Source organism: Sebastes fasciatus, chromosome 21, assembly GCF_043250625.1.
Source record: "Sebastes fasciatus isolate fSebFas1 chromosome 21, fSebFas1.pri, whole genome shotgun sequence".
NCBI lineage: Eukaryota > Metazoa > Chordata > Actinopteri > Perciformes > Sebastidae > Sebastes > Sebastes fasciatus.
Genome location: NC_133815.1, coordinates 14,545,868 through 14,560,435, shown reverse-complemented (window position 1 = coordinate 14,560,435; position 14,568 = coordinate 14,545,868). Strand labels below are relative to the sequence as shown.

General features: G+C 39.3%; 2 protein-coding genes across 4 annotated transcripts; both read right to left on the bottom strand.

Moving 5' to 3' along the window:
* Positions 1-42: 42 nt before the first annotated feature.
* On the bottom strand, positions 43-3,678 carry msrb2 (methionine sulfoxide reductase B2). Its single transcript, XM_074622132.1, has 5 exons — positions 3,427-3,678; positions 2,622-2,719; positions 2,202-2,278; positions 1,818-1,965; positions 43-1,624 (listed from the first exon to the last, which is right to left on the bottom strand). The coding sequence occupies exons 1-5, from the start codon at positions 3,539-3,541 to the stop codon at positions 1,493-1,495; spliced, it is 570 nt and encodes a 189-aa protein (XP_074478233.1). The 5' UTR covers positions 3,542-3,678; the 3' UTR covers positions 43-1,492.
* Positions 3,679-4,623: 945 nt separating this feature from the next.
* On the bottom strand, positions 4,624-14,013 carry armc3 (armadillo repeat containing 3). 3 transcript variants are annotated; one of them, XM_074622442.1, is made up of 18 exons: positions 13,902-14,013; positions 13,655-13,710; positions 12,996-13,113; positions 11,551-11,676; positions 11,275-11,343; positions 11,012-11,187; positions 10,710-10,904; positions 10,295-10,478; positions 10,029-10,181; positions 9,832-9,940; positions 9,041-9,290; positions 8,667-8,803; positions 8,212-8,380; positions 7,979-8,073; positions 6,655-6,738; positions 6,333-6,482; positions 5,247-5,409; positions 4,624-5,054 (listed from the first exon to the last, which is right to left on the bottom strand). In XM_074622442.1, exons 2-18 carry the CDS (start codon positions 13,700-13,702, stop codon positions 4,860-4,862), a joined length of 2,421 nt encoding a protein of 806 aa, XP_074478543.1. In that variant the 5' UTR covers positions 13,703-13,710; positions 13,902-14,013; the 3' UTR covers positions 4,624-4,859. The 3 variants fall into 3 exon arrangements, with proteins under 3 accessions (XP_074478543.1, XP_074478544.1, XP_074478545.1); XM_074622443.1 differs by having other exon boundaries at positions 11,012-11,184; XM_074622444.1 differs by lacking the exon at positions 4,624-5,054 and having other exon boundaries at positions 5,253-5,409; positions 6,371-6,482.
* Between the last annotated feature and the right edge of the window lie 555 nt (positions 14,014-14,568).

Genomic DNA, 14,568 nt, shown 5'->3' with positions numbered 1-14,568 from the left:
ATGACTATAAAATCTAAATAAACTCTACAGCATAACCATAGATTAAGAGAACAAACAAAATGTGCATTTATTAACAATATATCATTCAAGTTTGCATGATTCCTAACAAACAATTTGATCTGTAAATGTGGGCCCACACTGAAAAACACACAAAGCAGCAATGTCAGAACTTCCTGTGTTTTGCAATCTCTGCAAAAAAAAAAGAGGCACAGCGTATTTTGACATTTTTCAAACATTCATACATTCAGTTTGAAAACAAAATTACCAACACAACAAAAATTACTGAATAAAAACAGTTAACACGGTGACTTTTTTGGGAAGTATGCTTTTCATTGAAGGAGCTGCTGGTCTGCAGTTTTTAATTTGTCTGAATCCTGTACTGTATGTTCTGTACGTAGACTTCTCTCAGGTGGATATATGTTTCTTAACAAGAGACTGAGACTGACTTAATTCTTTTTCAATTTGATTAACACCAGAAGGTCTTCTTCCTTCGAAATTCAATTATTAAAAGGATAGTTTGAGTGTTTTGAAGTTGGGTTGTATGAGGTACTTATCCATGGTCAGTGTATTACCTACAGTAGATGGCGGTCGACACAACCCTAGTTTGGAGAAGCAGACAGGAGTTACCACATGGAACCAAAGCAATGTACTGCTGTGGACAGGGCCAGCAGCAAAACTTATTTTAGCCACCTACAAGAATCAATATCAGTTTAAGTGTACGCTATATTTAGAATATTTTTGCCAGTTTACCTTGGGAAACTGACGCTCTTATCTATGTCCTCACCAAAGCCACCAGACTCCATTGAAAAAACCTGGGATTTTGCCTCGCAGAACACAGGGCTTGCTGGTCTACCGTTGCCTCCATCTGTTAGTTTGTTGGTGCTATTGTATGACTTTGGTGAATCTGAACTAACCAAAGTCACACAATAACACAAACTAACCGATCGAGGCAACGGTAGACCAACAACTCCTGTGTCCTGCGAGGTAAAATAACTGTTTTTTTTCAATGGAGTCTGGTTGCTCTGGCAAGAGCATAGATAACAGCTTCAGTTCCCCGTCGGAAACATAGACTGAATAGCTGTCTCACAGCAAGGTAAACTTGCGAAAATATTCTAAATATAGCGTACACTTAAAGTGATATTGATTTTTTTTAGGTGAGCCTTTCTCTTAGGAGGCTAAAATATGTTTAGCTGCCGCCCCCGTCCACAGCTTTGCTTTGGTTCCCTGAGGTAACTCCTGTCTGCTTCTCCAAACTGGGGGCGTGCCGACCATCATCTACTGTCTCATCCACTGACTATGGATAAATACCTCATACAAACCCACCTCAAAACAGCTAAACTATCCCTTTAAGACACTTTGTGCCACACAAAGTGTCACACATTTTTAGATCAAAACCGTGGAATGAATGCTCTGACATTTAGGTGGTCCTTCAATTTGCCTCCTAAATGGACTGATGTGAAATGAAACATAATTGCGTTTTCAAGTCCAGATATTAATCCTTCTCATCCTTGTCAGGTTTGCCGTTTCCTCTGGGTTCAAACGTGAGGGCCACGCTGTTGATACAGAACCGCTGACCTGTCGGGTCCGGTCCATCCTCAAACACATGACCCAGGTGGGAATCACACTGCATCAAACACAAACATATAAGTCATAAACCAACCAAAAATAACGCTTGTATATGAAGAAAATGATGCATGAAATTCTCAATGTAAATATTAAACAATTTGCTTTATTAAAAAAAACACACACAAAGCTACATTAAGTAGAGCAACTAAAGCAAAGTGAACTTTGGCTTCATAGCGCAGAGAACAACTCACATTTTTACAAAGGACCTCTGTCCCAGCACTACCCAGGCTGTTGTCAGGGCGACGAATGACGGAGGCAAGGCTTTCGTCCCGCTCCCATGTCCCATGAGCCTCTTTGAATGCTGGCCAGCCTGTCCCCGAGTCATACTTAGCCTCTGAACTATTGATAGAGGAAGGAACATTTCCTCAATGAGCATCTGCTAACACATTTCTATATAAAGACAAAAATTCTCTCATGGCTGTCTGTCTAAGTAAAAAAAATCATAGTAATATTGCACAAAGCAATTCTGACAGTGCATACACATATATCAAACAGTAATAAAAATAAATAAATAAATGCAAATATAGAAAATATGTATATGTGGGGAAGTGTTCACACATTAACACTCAGGTTACCTGAAAAGTGGAGCCTCACAGCAGACACAGTGGTACATCCCCACTTCAGCATGGTTAAGGTAGATCCCACTAAAGGGCTGAAAACACACACAACTGTTAGATTTTGGTTTTGCGTCCTTAAGCTTTTTGATTATAAGGATTTTGTAAGTGCAATACAGTAACTTGTCTTCTTATTATTCTTATTCCTATTATTATTATTATTATTACACGCTCTGTGTTTCAAGCTGATAGCTTCTAATCATAAAACACCATGTTTGGACTGGTTGAACCTGACAACAATGCAAGTGATGAGCAAAGTCCACCTGGAACTGTGCCGATTGTTAATCAGATACATATTATGTGTGTCAGTCTGGTAGACAGAGATAATGTTGGCTTGACACAAATCCCTGTACGGATGTGCATGCTGTATGCAGTACTCACCACCTCAGTCCCCCTCTCCCTCGTGACTACATACTGTTCTGGGGTCAGCTTCTTCTGCCAGTCTGTACCCTCATTATAACGGGTGAGAGACTGCAGGCCTGCAGAGGTACAATGAAGAAGTCACAGTGGAGTTTTGTTGTGCATATACTGAACATAGTAAAATAACATAAATACATTGGTTCTGATCAATCAAGTAGCGTAAAATACACATAAATAAAAAAAATGTTTTGACAGCAATCAATTATTAAAATCACTATCTATTGCAGGATTTCCAAAACCTTTTCAAAACAGAACCCACAACATTAGACCACATACCCTGAACACTAATATGGTAAATTGAGAAAATGTTTGCTATTATATGACTTAGAACTTGGTCATAAAATTTCACTTAATCCTAACTCCTAAAATACAATTAAAAGTAATGGAATTAAATGTATTAGTATTAACCAGTCCTTTTTGCACAAGCAATAACTGCAGCATGGTGCAGCTGCAGGAGTTTACAGCCTGAGATGCTTGAGTTTTGTTGTGCATACTGAACAAAGTAAAAGAACATTAAATCCATAGGTTCTGGTCAATCAAGTAGCCTAAAATACACATTAATAAAAAAAAATTTGTGACCGCAATCAACCGAAAAAGTAAGTATTAGTATTAACCACAGTCCATTTTTGCACAAGCAATAACCTGTAGCTGCATGTTTCTTATTGTTAGTACTTGGTGAGCAAACTGCAGCATGGTGCACATGCAGGAGTTTACTGCCTGAGATACTAGATCAGAGTAACAGTAACAGTAAAGAAACCAAAGGTACCTTTAGATGTGGATAGAGGACGCATGAACACCGGGATCCTCCTCGGTAACACCGCGGATCTGGCCGTGGCATGCTGAGAAACTACTACGAAGAGACGGGCGACGAAACGAGACATGGTTGCTGCAGCAGTTGTGTGTCTGTGTCTAAAGTCAAGTGCTGATATCAGAGGGAGCCAAGTGCGCTCGCTGAGTCCTGATCGTTCATGCCGAGGCGAGTTCTCGCTGGTCCTCTATCGACTGATCCACTCTGTTATAGCTGGGTGACCTGTCACACCTCCAGCTATAATGTAGGTTAAAGTGGACAAGGTTCACTGGCTCTTTTTTATTGCTAGACAATGTGCAAAGAGCACCATAATTGTGTAGCAGCTTTATGGCTCTAAAAAAAAAAAAGCTGAATTTGGAGGAACAATCTGTCAAGTCAATTTTATTTATATAGTCCACAAATCACCAATTTGCCTCAAGGGGCTTTGACCCACATTTACCAAGGGACATAGGAAGTGTGTGTGTGTGTTTTTTTTGTTTTTTTTCAACAAAACTAGTAGTATTGCACAGTGAGGTAATTGTAAACCAAAAGATATAATGGGAACTCTGAAATTTTCAACAACAAACAAACGACAACATTTGCAGGTGGCATTTCATTTAATTCTCACTCTGCAATATTATTTTCCACTTGTGCAATTTTGTTAATAGTCTGTTTATTTTCAATACTGTATATACTGCATATTTTGTTACACTTTGTTTAGCTCTTTTTTTTAAAAATGTTGATCAGTATCTCCCAAAGCCCACCAAAAATTTCTTGTTTTGTCCACAACTCAAAGATGTTCAGTTTACAGTCATAGACAAGTCAGGAAACCAGAAAATATTCACATTTAAGAAGCTGGAATCAGAGAATTTTGACTTTTTTTTCTTAAAGAATTACTCAAACCAATTAATCAATTATCAAAATAGTTGGCAATTAATTTGCTAATTAACAACTAATCGATTAATCGTTGCAGCTCTATATTAGAGGAACTCTATTTGAGTTTAGATGAGTAATCCTAGAATGCAGTATGTCTCCTGACAAAAATATATTTTCCTTACAGTTATTTGACCTCAATTGAGTTCAAACAGCAGATAAAGACCTGATAATCAGCTCTAACATTTAATTGTGGTGCAGCACCGTGACACTGTTTGACCCCACCAGTCTTTTCTCTTCAGTTACAACATTGTGAGTCATCTGAGGTGAAGAACCAGGTTAAATCAGTGTGTTTATTAGAGAAGAAGACTAACAGCATTCTTCATTTTGGCTTGTGTTTGCACCAAAATAATCAACTGACATATTGAATAATACTCTACAAATACACATGCAATACAAATCAATATCTATAATGCATGTCAGTAAAATGTCTGGTCACAGCATTATGTACTACAGTATTTGTACTCTACAGTGTTGGTCTATATAGTCTGGTATTGCTCAGCAGCAGGGGTACTGGCTGTCAGCAGGCTTCCAGGCTGGTGCATGAGGTCTACTATATAGCGACGGGGCTCATTCCTGGAGGGATTCCCATTGAAGAGGAGTACCTCGTTCCAAGCCCGGTTGTACTCGCCTCTAACAAGTGTGCAGCTTATTCCGATGCAGTCAGCCAGACACTGAAATGCAAAAGAGAGAAGACGGGTCGATTATGATTTTGGAAAGAAGAGATGGATGAAATGGAGACGGTTGTAATAATACTTTAAGTGGAGGATGGGGAGAACTTGAGAAGGGGCTTAATTAAAAGATGTGGGTGAAATGTAAAGGAAGGGATTGCTGTTGATGCTGTGTGGTAGCTAGGTTAGTGGTACCTTGAAGAGAAGTGCCCTATGGCAGAAGATTCCCCTGCTGATCAAACCGATGGGAACGACATTACACTGAAGCTGAAACTCGAGCTCGCTGAGGTGCAGCACCCATGAGAACTCGTGCAACTTTTCCATCTCCACCGCTCCGCCCATGGCTTCACTCACCAGCCTGGCAAATCCAAATCCATGCACACAAAACTCATTACAATGCAGGAACCTTCAAAATGTGCGGTGTGTTTGTTCTGCATCCTCACGGCTCACAGTGGTATGCTAGGGATAATGCTGTTAAATGCCACTTCATATTTAGTAAACCTTTACCAACAACTTATGAGCTGGGGTTCATTATAGAAACTGTAGTCTGAAATACTGTATTATCTCAGTTTAGGATGACATTTAGGATTTGTGGTATTACAGAAACATGTTCCTAACTGCATTTAGGAAAAAAGTCATATATAAGGATAGGTATTCAGCTATTACAGAACTCTCCTAACTTAGGGATTTCCCAAGTTATGAATCCTAAATTCAAAATGATTGCCAAAAATGGCAGCAGCAATGAGGATGGGGAACAACGTGAACACCAAAATATAATGATTGAAAGGCTACTCAAACTGTATGATGATACTTTAAATGTCGCAGACCATGTATTAATGGGTATATAATATCGACCGCCACAATTAATTTTAATCGACATGTCCTGGGCCGATAATTGAGAATAAAACTCCCCGAAAAGATGCGCTTTCCTGTCCTCCCTTCAAGAATCAAATTTACAGTGATAGTTCGGATTTCTTAAGTTAACATAAGATAGGAGGTCTGAGATAGGATAAGATACCGCCATGAATTTAGGAATAGATTCTGTAATAGAAAGATAGGATTTGTAATATCTTTGAAACATAAGTTAAGATAGGAGAAGCAGTTAGGATATTTTTCTGTAATAAGGCTCCTGATGCGCAAATACAGTTTCCAGGGTGTTTCAATTTGTTTCCAAGGTTTTGGAGAATTGACAACAATGGCTGCCAGTCATATAATATGAGATGATTTTCTGTAGTGACATCTGTGCATGTTGGTTATGTGCCGACTGCATTAATCCGTCACCTGGCCAAGGCAGCACACTGCTCTCGTTCATCACTCAGTGGGATGATGGATTCTTTGGCCTCTTTAACTAGAAGCTGCAATGAGACGTCATCCATCATCTTCCACGGCTTCTCTGTAAGAGACTCAGGCTGGGTCTCCACTTTCTTCTTCCTGTGCAGAGAGACAGTGAATTAAAAAGAAATCTGAGTCAGTGTCTTAAAAATAGGGAATAATACTACTGGACTATACTATACTACTGAGAATACTACTGGCAAAAAATAAGCGAGGCAGTGTTATACATACTGTACGTATTCCCACCACCCACATCCACAGACACTCTCACCTTGGTGTCCTGCGGTCTGCCTTGCTGCTGGTGTCTATTTCTAATGGGTTGCTCTGCCTCTCTTCTGGCACATCCACCGTCTCTCTGCAACAGAAATACACAGTTTATATAACTGAACACGGCGCCGTTATTCTATTTTTCACTGTTCTTTTTGTATATTTCAGTTGTTGCCAGGTGTGTACAATATTTGGGTGTCTCTGTCTGTACTTGTAATGCACATTGAAATATGTACAGTATGCATGTGTGAGAGATCCTACTGTTCTTGTCTCTGAAATGGTTTGCCAATATTCAAGAGAGGAGTATATGCATGCAGCACATGTAGAAACACATAGAGGCACACATACACTGTAATAATAAGACTACACATTATTCCAATCTTTTTTTACTCTCTGCTATTTTAAAATTATGGCCAAAAAAGATTTTAATTGTATGATTGCAAAACTTCTGGAGCTACAATGCACTGTGTTTGATCATTAGAGGAAGAAAAGTAATAAAAACAATTCTTATATTAATTATATAAGAGCCCTTTTCCTTTATAGAGTTAAACTTGGGTCATACTAAGCCATGGATGAGACCATAGACGGATTACATAACACACTGCTTAAGAATGCCTGAGATGTTGTGTGTGTGCTTGCGTGTGTGTGTGTATGCTGAAGGGGGGACGTGGTGGAAATGGGGTGGACCAGAGGTACCCTGAGGGGGTAATACTGCTCTCTTTGGTAAGGTTAATTCATCAAAATGCTGGAAGCTTGTGGGAGCATTAGTGTGTGTGTGGGTGTGTGCATGTCCAGCCAGACACAGTGTGTTTTTTTATTGTGTGTGTGTCTCAGTCAGCGTGCATGTGTATTATGTGCAGGAATCTTCATGGCTGTGCCTGGTTGTGCGTGCAAGTCCATTAGTCTAAACACAAAGGCTCTTTTACTGTGAGTGTGTTGCCATCTTAAAAAAATGGGATCATTTACCCTGAGAGGCCACCCTAGCAGAGCGCACTGAAGGCAACGGGGAGAGAGGGGAAAAAGAGAAGCAAAAGGAAAAAAAGTGGAGTTTTGGATTGGAGGAGACAAGGGGAGGGTGATAGTAATCTCACAACCACAATAAATTGTGCCGACAAAACTACGTGGTGTGGCTGGTAGTGTAAGAAACTTGCCAAGTCTCAGACAATGCTCTACCACCATCTGTGTGATTGTTCCTGTTATTTTCCCACTCTGTACTTGTAGTGTTTCAAAAAACACGTTTGTCCAAACTTTTATTACTGGGTTCGAATATGATGCATACAAATAATAAGCAATGTTTCGTTCTAGTTGTTTTTTTAAGACAAACATACTCTGTTGCTGTGTTGAAAACAATGATGGGCTGGTGCTCGTTGACAGGCTGCTTGGACAGTTCCTCTAAAGTCAGAATCCTCTGACCTGCACAAGCCTAAAAAAAGGTAGACAAAGAGATGTGAATGCGTAAGAAATGTTAAATCATCCAATTTTGTTATTTGAATTTAACTCACATTCTTTTAAGTGACCTATGTTTAACATCAATTTCATTAGTATACATACATACACACACCTTCCCTGCGTCATAGAAGCCATCACTAATAACGTCGGTGGAGGCCAAATGACCTGTGAGGCTGTATTTGACAGACAAGTTGTGGTTAAGCAGGCTGATCTCAGCCAACTTGCTGAAACTGCTCCTTCGATTCACTGATTGGTTAATTTCCTGAAGCATCTCCAGGGCTCTGAGACACACATAAACAGATATCCAGACATTGATGATAAAAAGCACACACTAACAAACACACACACATATGAACAAAATTACCCATACTTTCTTTTGGAGCCACACATAATACTGTCCTATACTGCCATCTACTGGCTATTTAAGAGACTACTCTGAGTTGGCTTCAACGTGCTACGCTTTTTACTGTGCTGTAACTTTACATCAATTAACAACGCTCCTCCAGTTCTACATGTAATGATTAATCAGTCATGTTCTGATGTCAATCTGTCATCTCAGTGTCTTACCCAAATTTGCACATCTCCACAGCAGCGGGCACATCACTGGCACAGACATTGATAGCCCAGCATGCATTGTGCAACACATCCTTGTGATGGGAACACAGCACATTGACCAGTGGGTGAAAGCCTCCAGCCCTTTGTAGCTATGTAGGACAGGGAGTGAAAAGGAAAGCATGTACAATATTCCTGGACAATTTAAAAGAAACTATTGTTCATAATGAATATAGTTTTTTTTAGTTTTATAGATTTTGATATGGGTTAAGAATGAAAACAGTAACAGTAAAATTCAACCTCTCCAAATTTCAGAATATTCTTGTCATTCGCAAACATGACAACAAAGCAGCAATCTGAACCGTCATCAGACACACAAAAACACTAACCTCTGCCCTCGCTTCTGTGTCACAGGCCAGCACTGCCAGGCACAGCGTCGTGTTTAACAGGACCTGCGTATCTGTAGACGTCAAGGGCTCCACCAGAGCCTGTATGGCTCCATGTGACAAGATACTGCAGCGGATGACCTCCTGTCCTGCCATGTTGCCAAGTGTGGCAGCAGAGTTGGCCACCGTCCTGGAACAGCTTCCATACAGCTGCTGGACAAGCATCTCATGGCCTCCTGCCTCGTACACTGCACTGCAGATACCGCAGAAATGGATGGGAGTTTTACGGAGGTGACTATAAATGCAGTCTCATAACACATCAACAGCACAGAATTTATGTAAAGTGTGTGATTTGCACAAATAAGTAGAGTTTAAGGGGAAAACAACCTTTAAGAGTAAGGATAGTGAGGGGATGACGCATGGGAGGTGGAGTTAAATGTCCCAAGAACTGAAGGAGACAGTAATACTGAAATATGATGTCAGACAGTGAGAGACGACGGGTATAGGGAAGATTTGTCAGGGGATAAAATGGAGAGAAGAGAGGTAAAAAGATGTTCAGTGAGAGAGAACCATGAGAAGACAGATGGAGTGTTAAATCATTTGTGAAATAGTGAAGACGAAGGCACACTGCTCAACTTTAAAATACCACCTCCTTCCAAGCTTTGGTTTTAGAGACTGCATACTCATCACTTAATGTTTGAAGTTGCACATATCATTAATACTTTGTGGCATACACATTCAAAGAGCTTGAAAGTATTCATTTTCAATGTCTTTTTTGAGTCACTGTCACTCACAATGAGTTGAGCTGGTTGCTGTGTGTGAGGTTGCTGAGGGCCAGGGTTGCTGCCTGTCTCAGCACCAAACTCTCATCGCTCAGCAGCTTTACGACTGCAGGGATACCACCTGAAAAACATAAATCCAACTCATTCACACTTTCATCGTGGCGAGTGTGTTGATGTTAAGGAGGTTGTGTGAATGTGCACGTATGTACCCAGGTCTCTGAAGATGACTTTGCTGGCGTGGTTGGAGCTCAAGACGTCCACAGCCTGGCAGGCAGCTGTTTTCACGCTGACGTCCGCCACAGACAGAAGCTCCACCAGGACCTTCTCCACATTCTGCTCTTGGAGCAGTTTGTAATTCTCAGCTACACGCAGAAAACACACACAGATAAAAGTAAGTGTTAAATATACTTACCGACTTCCAAACCTATAGCTGGAAAGTTATGATTAAATCTCATTTGTCTCCTCCTGTGCTTACAGCTCTGAGCAACCATGGCGATGCATTTGACAGCGTTGGACTGGATTCCAGGCGCGTTGGGGGTGAGAACAAACTCCATCAGCCTCGTCAGCCCTCCACCCTCTTGGATCAGCTGTAAGGTCTTGCTGTCACTCACACAGTTAGCAACTACCTGTAAGGCCTCAGCATGAAGGTCAGTTAAGAGCTGTAAGAAATAAACAGATATATAGGGGGCAGAGGATGTAGAGGACACAGACCTTGAATGGGATAGGAAAGGCATTAGGAGTTGAGAACAAGTGTTAATTCAAATGGAACCATTTCCAGCTAATGATGCAAACATAAACCATATTTTTTCCTCTCATTTTTATTAACACTAAAGGGCAGGATGAAGACATACTGTACATGAGCATTCTCTCTCTCACACACACACACCTACCGTGTTACTGAGGATATCCATGACCTTCTCAAATCCTTGCTCTTTCCTGAAGGCGTCGCATGTATCTTTATCAGTGGTGACGCTCTGCAGCGTCTTTAAAGCCAAATGCTGAATGACAGGGAAGTCCGACTTCAACAGCTCCAGAAGTGGAGGGATCCCGTCCAACTCGTGTACTTCCACGCGACTTTGGTGGTCCTTCATACATACAGTACAGCACAATAGAAGATACAACAATAATTTTGGAACCATTCAATTTCACTCACACCCTTGTAACCCTGTCTAGGCTGACGCCAGTGAGTCACCTGAACCAGGTTCAAGATGACCTCTAGTGAGTTCTTCTTGACGTCGGGGTCTGGACTGGATAGGAGCTCGATTAGAGGCGACAGGCCCTCGTTTTCAAAGATCTGGACCTTACAGATGAAATCCACTGACAGATAGGCCAGGCACAGTGTTGCAAACTCATGGACAACTATATCTTCTTGAATAGGAGAGAAAATGGCGTTGTTTGTTTGTTTTTATTATATCTAGTTCTGAATCTATTAATCTTGTGGTCAAAATTACTCACCTTCTGGCGACAGTTTGTCAATGATTGATGGAATGACATCTGTTTTTTGAAGAGCGGTCTTTACATCACCTTTCAGTAGAAACATGAAAGTTAATAACAGAGTGGCAGTTATTCAGTGAGCAAACCCATCAGTCAACAAAACAGTGAATTCTAGCCAGTCAACAAATCTCTAAACAGTCAATTGCCTGACAAGCACATAGATGGTCAGGAAGATCAGTTGTACTGTAAGCCACCAAAATGTGTGTTTGCATTGATTTCGTATGTTGTCTGACACACCGTTGGAGGCCATGATGCCCAAGGCCATGAAGGCGTTGCGCCTGACCAGCTTGTTGTTGTGAGCGATGAGCTTACAGAGCGGCTCCAATGCCCCGAGTCCCAGCAGAGAAACCTTGTTCTCATCTCCTAACAACAGGGGGAGACAGTGATCAGGGAAATTAAGCACGGTGCCAAACAGACCTGAGTGCCTGTGGGCATGTATTATGTATCAGTGAAGCAGTGTGAAGATAAACACTGCAATGTGATTGAATATAAAAGACACTGGCGGATAAGAGACTAAAACCGGCTGGTATTAAACATAGTTATATACAATGTTATATCATGGAGCCTCCTAACAACACAGCATAGTGTGAGCTGTGCTTGGTTTCCTACTGTCCAAATGTGGCAGTAAGTCCTCTTTTCATATAAATAATGCTAAAAACACAAAACATCTCCCTCACACTCACATCTGAACTGTCACAAGAGTCTCTAAAAAAAACTAGGAGACACATAGCGTAGCCTGCATAGATACAAATATACATATATGCAAATACATAAAAACAAATAACCCCCTACATGTGGAATAATGGCATTTCTGGATCCGAAATCATAATTTCAAATAAAAAATATCTAAAAAATAAAAGTAAAAATCAAAGGAGTTGGTGAGAAAAAACATTGCTGTTCCACTGTGTGATGCCAGTTCAATGAATCTTTGTGAACACATACATGTCCAGAGGCCATTTTAAAAGCAGCCACTAGATGAGTTTCTTTATATTAAATAATATACAAGAGCTTTATGCGCATACAATGGGAAAATAGATGATAGTGTAGGCCTAGATCTCATAGTAAATCTCAGGAAATAAGACAAGACAGTGGTCAGCCACAAGTATATTTTGTGCATTTCAGCTGTAGGGTTGCTCACAATAAAAAGTTATGTGTAGGGGTAAGCATTGGGTAGTCTACTGTACCTTTCTCTGCAAATGTGTGGATTGAAATCATATAATCTGTGGTTCTTTCAGGTCCAATCGCTCTTGCAATCTTATTATTAATATATAGCCTCTCCTTCATCTTTTACTCAGCTTGTTCCTAATAATCGTAACATGGTTACAGTAAAGCCAGCCTGTTTACTGAATGTTTTATCTGGTGTTTTTAGATTGAGGAGGACTTGCTTTCCAAAATCTAACGCAGCATCGCTCACTCCATTTATTCATTTAGTATATAAATGTCTATTTATAGAAATTGTCCCCCATGGTGTGGCTAGCTAATGGTGTAAAAGATGACAATAGTTTAGTTTATGTAAAATACAGAGGAATTGTGGCCCTTTGATGCAGAGTGCTGCTCTGCTTTAGCAAGGTAATTCATCTATAATATATAATATAAAAGGAATATAAATATTTCGGACTAGTTCCATAACAGATGTCAGTTGCACATTATTATTGATTTTGTTTGTGTTTAGTCTACTGTACCTTTCTCTGCAAATATGTGGATTGATTCACAGGCTTTGACTAGGATGTCCTCCTCTGGAGAGCTCAGCAGCAGCACTACTGTTGCTGGAGTTTTGCCCTCAACAGCTAGTGGCTCAAACTGAGTGAGGAGAGAGAGGGAGAGATGTAAATGCTTTATAATGTTGCTTTATTATACCGTCCCGGGGTGTACAGTATGTTTCCAGGCTATGGGCATCTGTTTCAATTGACATGACATATAGGAACTTTTCAGAAACACCTTAGCTATACTATATAGCTATACTGTATTATATATATTTTACTAATTATTTTCTTTTTGTTTTCTTTTTGTTCCCCCTATGCTGTACACATAAAAGGTAGGATATCTGTGTGCATGTGTACAGTATATGTGTTTAAGAGTAAATATATGTCATCTAGCCTCATTCAATGCCAAACACACACCCATTATCCACATCATACACACACACACATTCCCCTTGTGTTGTTTTTGTTTTGTTTTTGTACTTTGTTATTTGTCTTTCTCTGTATAATATATTTTGGTATTTTTTATATATGTCCCTGCACATGTCTTCTCTTGTTTTTTTAATCACTTTATAACACAATACAAAAAAACAAAAAAAAAACACGTGAGCTCTGCTGATGAGAAAGCTTTCATTACTCACCGTTTCCTTGCATGGAATAACGCTCTCCTTCCTCACTTTCTTCCCCATTCTGTGACCTAGAGAGTTCAACAATTTGTACAATAAACAGCGTTTATTGATCACAGTCGTTCAATAGCTGCTCAATGCAGTCACATAATTAGCGAAACTACAAAGCTATAACCTCACAGCTCAGTAACGTTGTCACAAATTACGCTCACAAACCAAACAAGTTCGCAGATCACTCTCTCAAATATTTACTATCACTTACCTATTTTTTTATTTTCCCCCAACTAAAAGAAAAGTGCAAGATTCATGATTAGCATGATAGCCGACCAGAAGAAGCAGGCTCTGATAGTTTAGTGTTGTGGAAAAGGATGTTGCTAGGCAACGCCAAAAAGGTCTTAGACCATCTGTTAGCTGTGGTTAGTATTATAATAATATATAATTATATATATTATATATATATATATATATTAGTGTGTATATGTATATAATATATATATATATATATATATATTATATTATATTATATATATATATATATATATATATATTTATTAGTGTATATATATATATATATTAGTGTATATATATATATATATATACATATATATATATATTAGTGTGTATATGTATATAATATATATATATATATATTATATATATATATATATATATATATATATATTAGTGTGTATATATATACACACTAATATATATTAGTAAGCCAATTTAATGTTAAAATACATCAGACGTTACTGACTTTAATTTGTGGATAGGACAAGTTTACTGACGCCAACAGTGTCGTCTGCCATGCAGATAAATAGAATATTTATTTATTAGAATAATAAATAAAAGTCAGAATTTGGAACAAAGTTTATTCAAGGATTATTATTAGATAGATAGATAGATAGATAGATAGATAGATAGATAGA

Excerpts from the sequence above, each read along its gene's own strand:
- msrb2 (XM_074622132.1), bottom strand. The coding sequence starts at position 3,541 with ATGTCTCGTTTCGTCGCCCGTCTCTTCGTAGTAGTTTCTCAGCATGCC. Across the intron at positions 2,279-2,621 it reads GGGAGAGGGGGACTGAGGTG|CCCTTTAGTGGGATCTACCT; the intron begins GTGAGTACTGCA and ends GTGTGTTTTCAG. Across the intron at positions 1,625-1,817 it reads CAGAGGTCCTTTGTAAAAAT|TGTGATTCCCACCTGGGTCA; the intron begins GTGAGTTGTTCT and ends TGTTTGATGCAG.
- armc3 (XM_074622442.1), bottom strand. The coding sequence starts at position 13,702 with ATGGGGAAGAAAGTGAGGAAGGAGAGCGTTATTCCATGCAAGGAAACG. Across the intron at positions 13,114-13,654 it reads TTATTCCATGCAAGGAAACG|TTTGAGCCACTAGCTGTTGA; the intron begins GTGAGTAATGAA and ends CTCCTCACTCAG. Across the intron at positions 9,941-10,028 it reads AGTCATCTTCAGAGACCTGG|GTGGTATCCCTGCAGTCGTA; the intron begins GTACATACGTGC and ends TATGTTTTTCAG.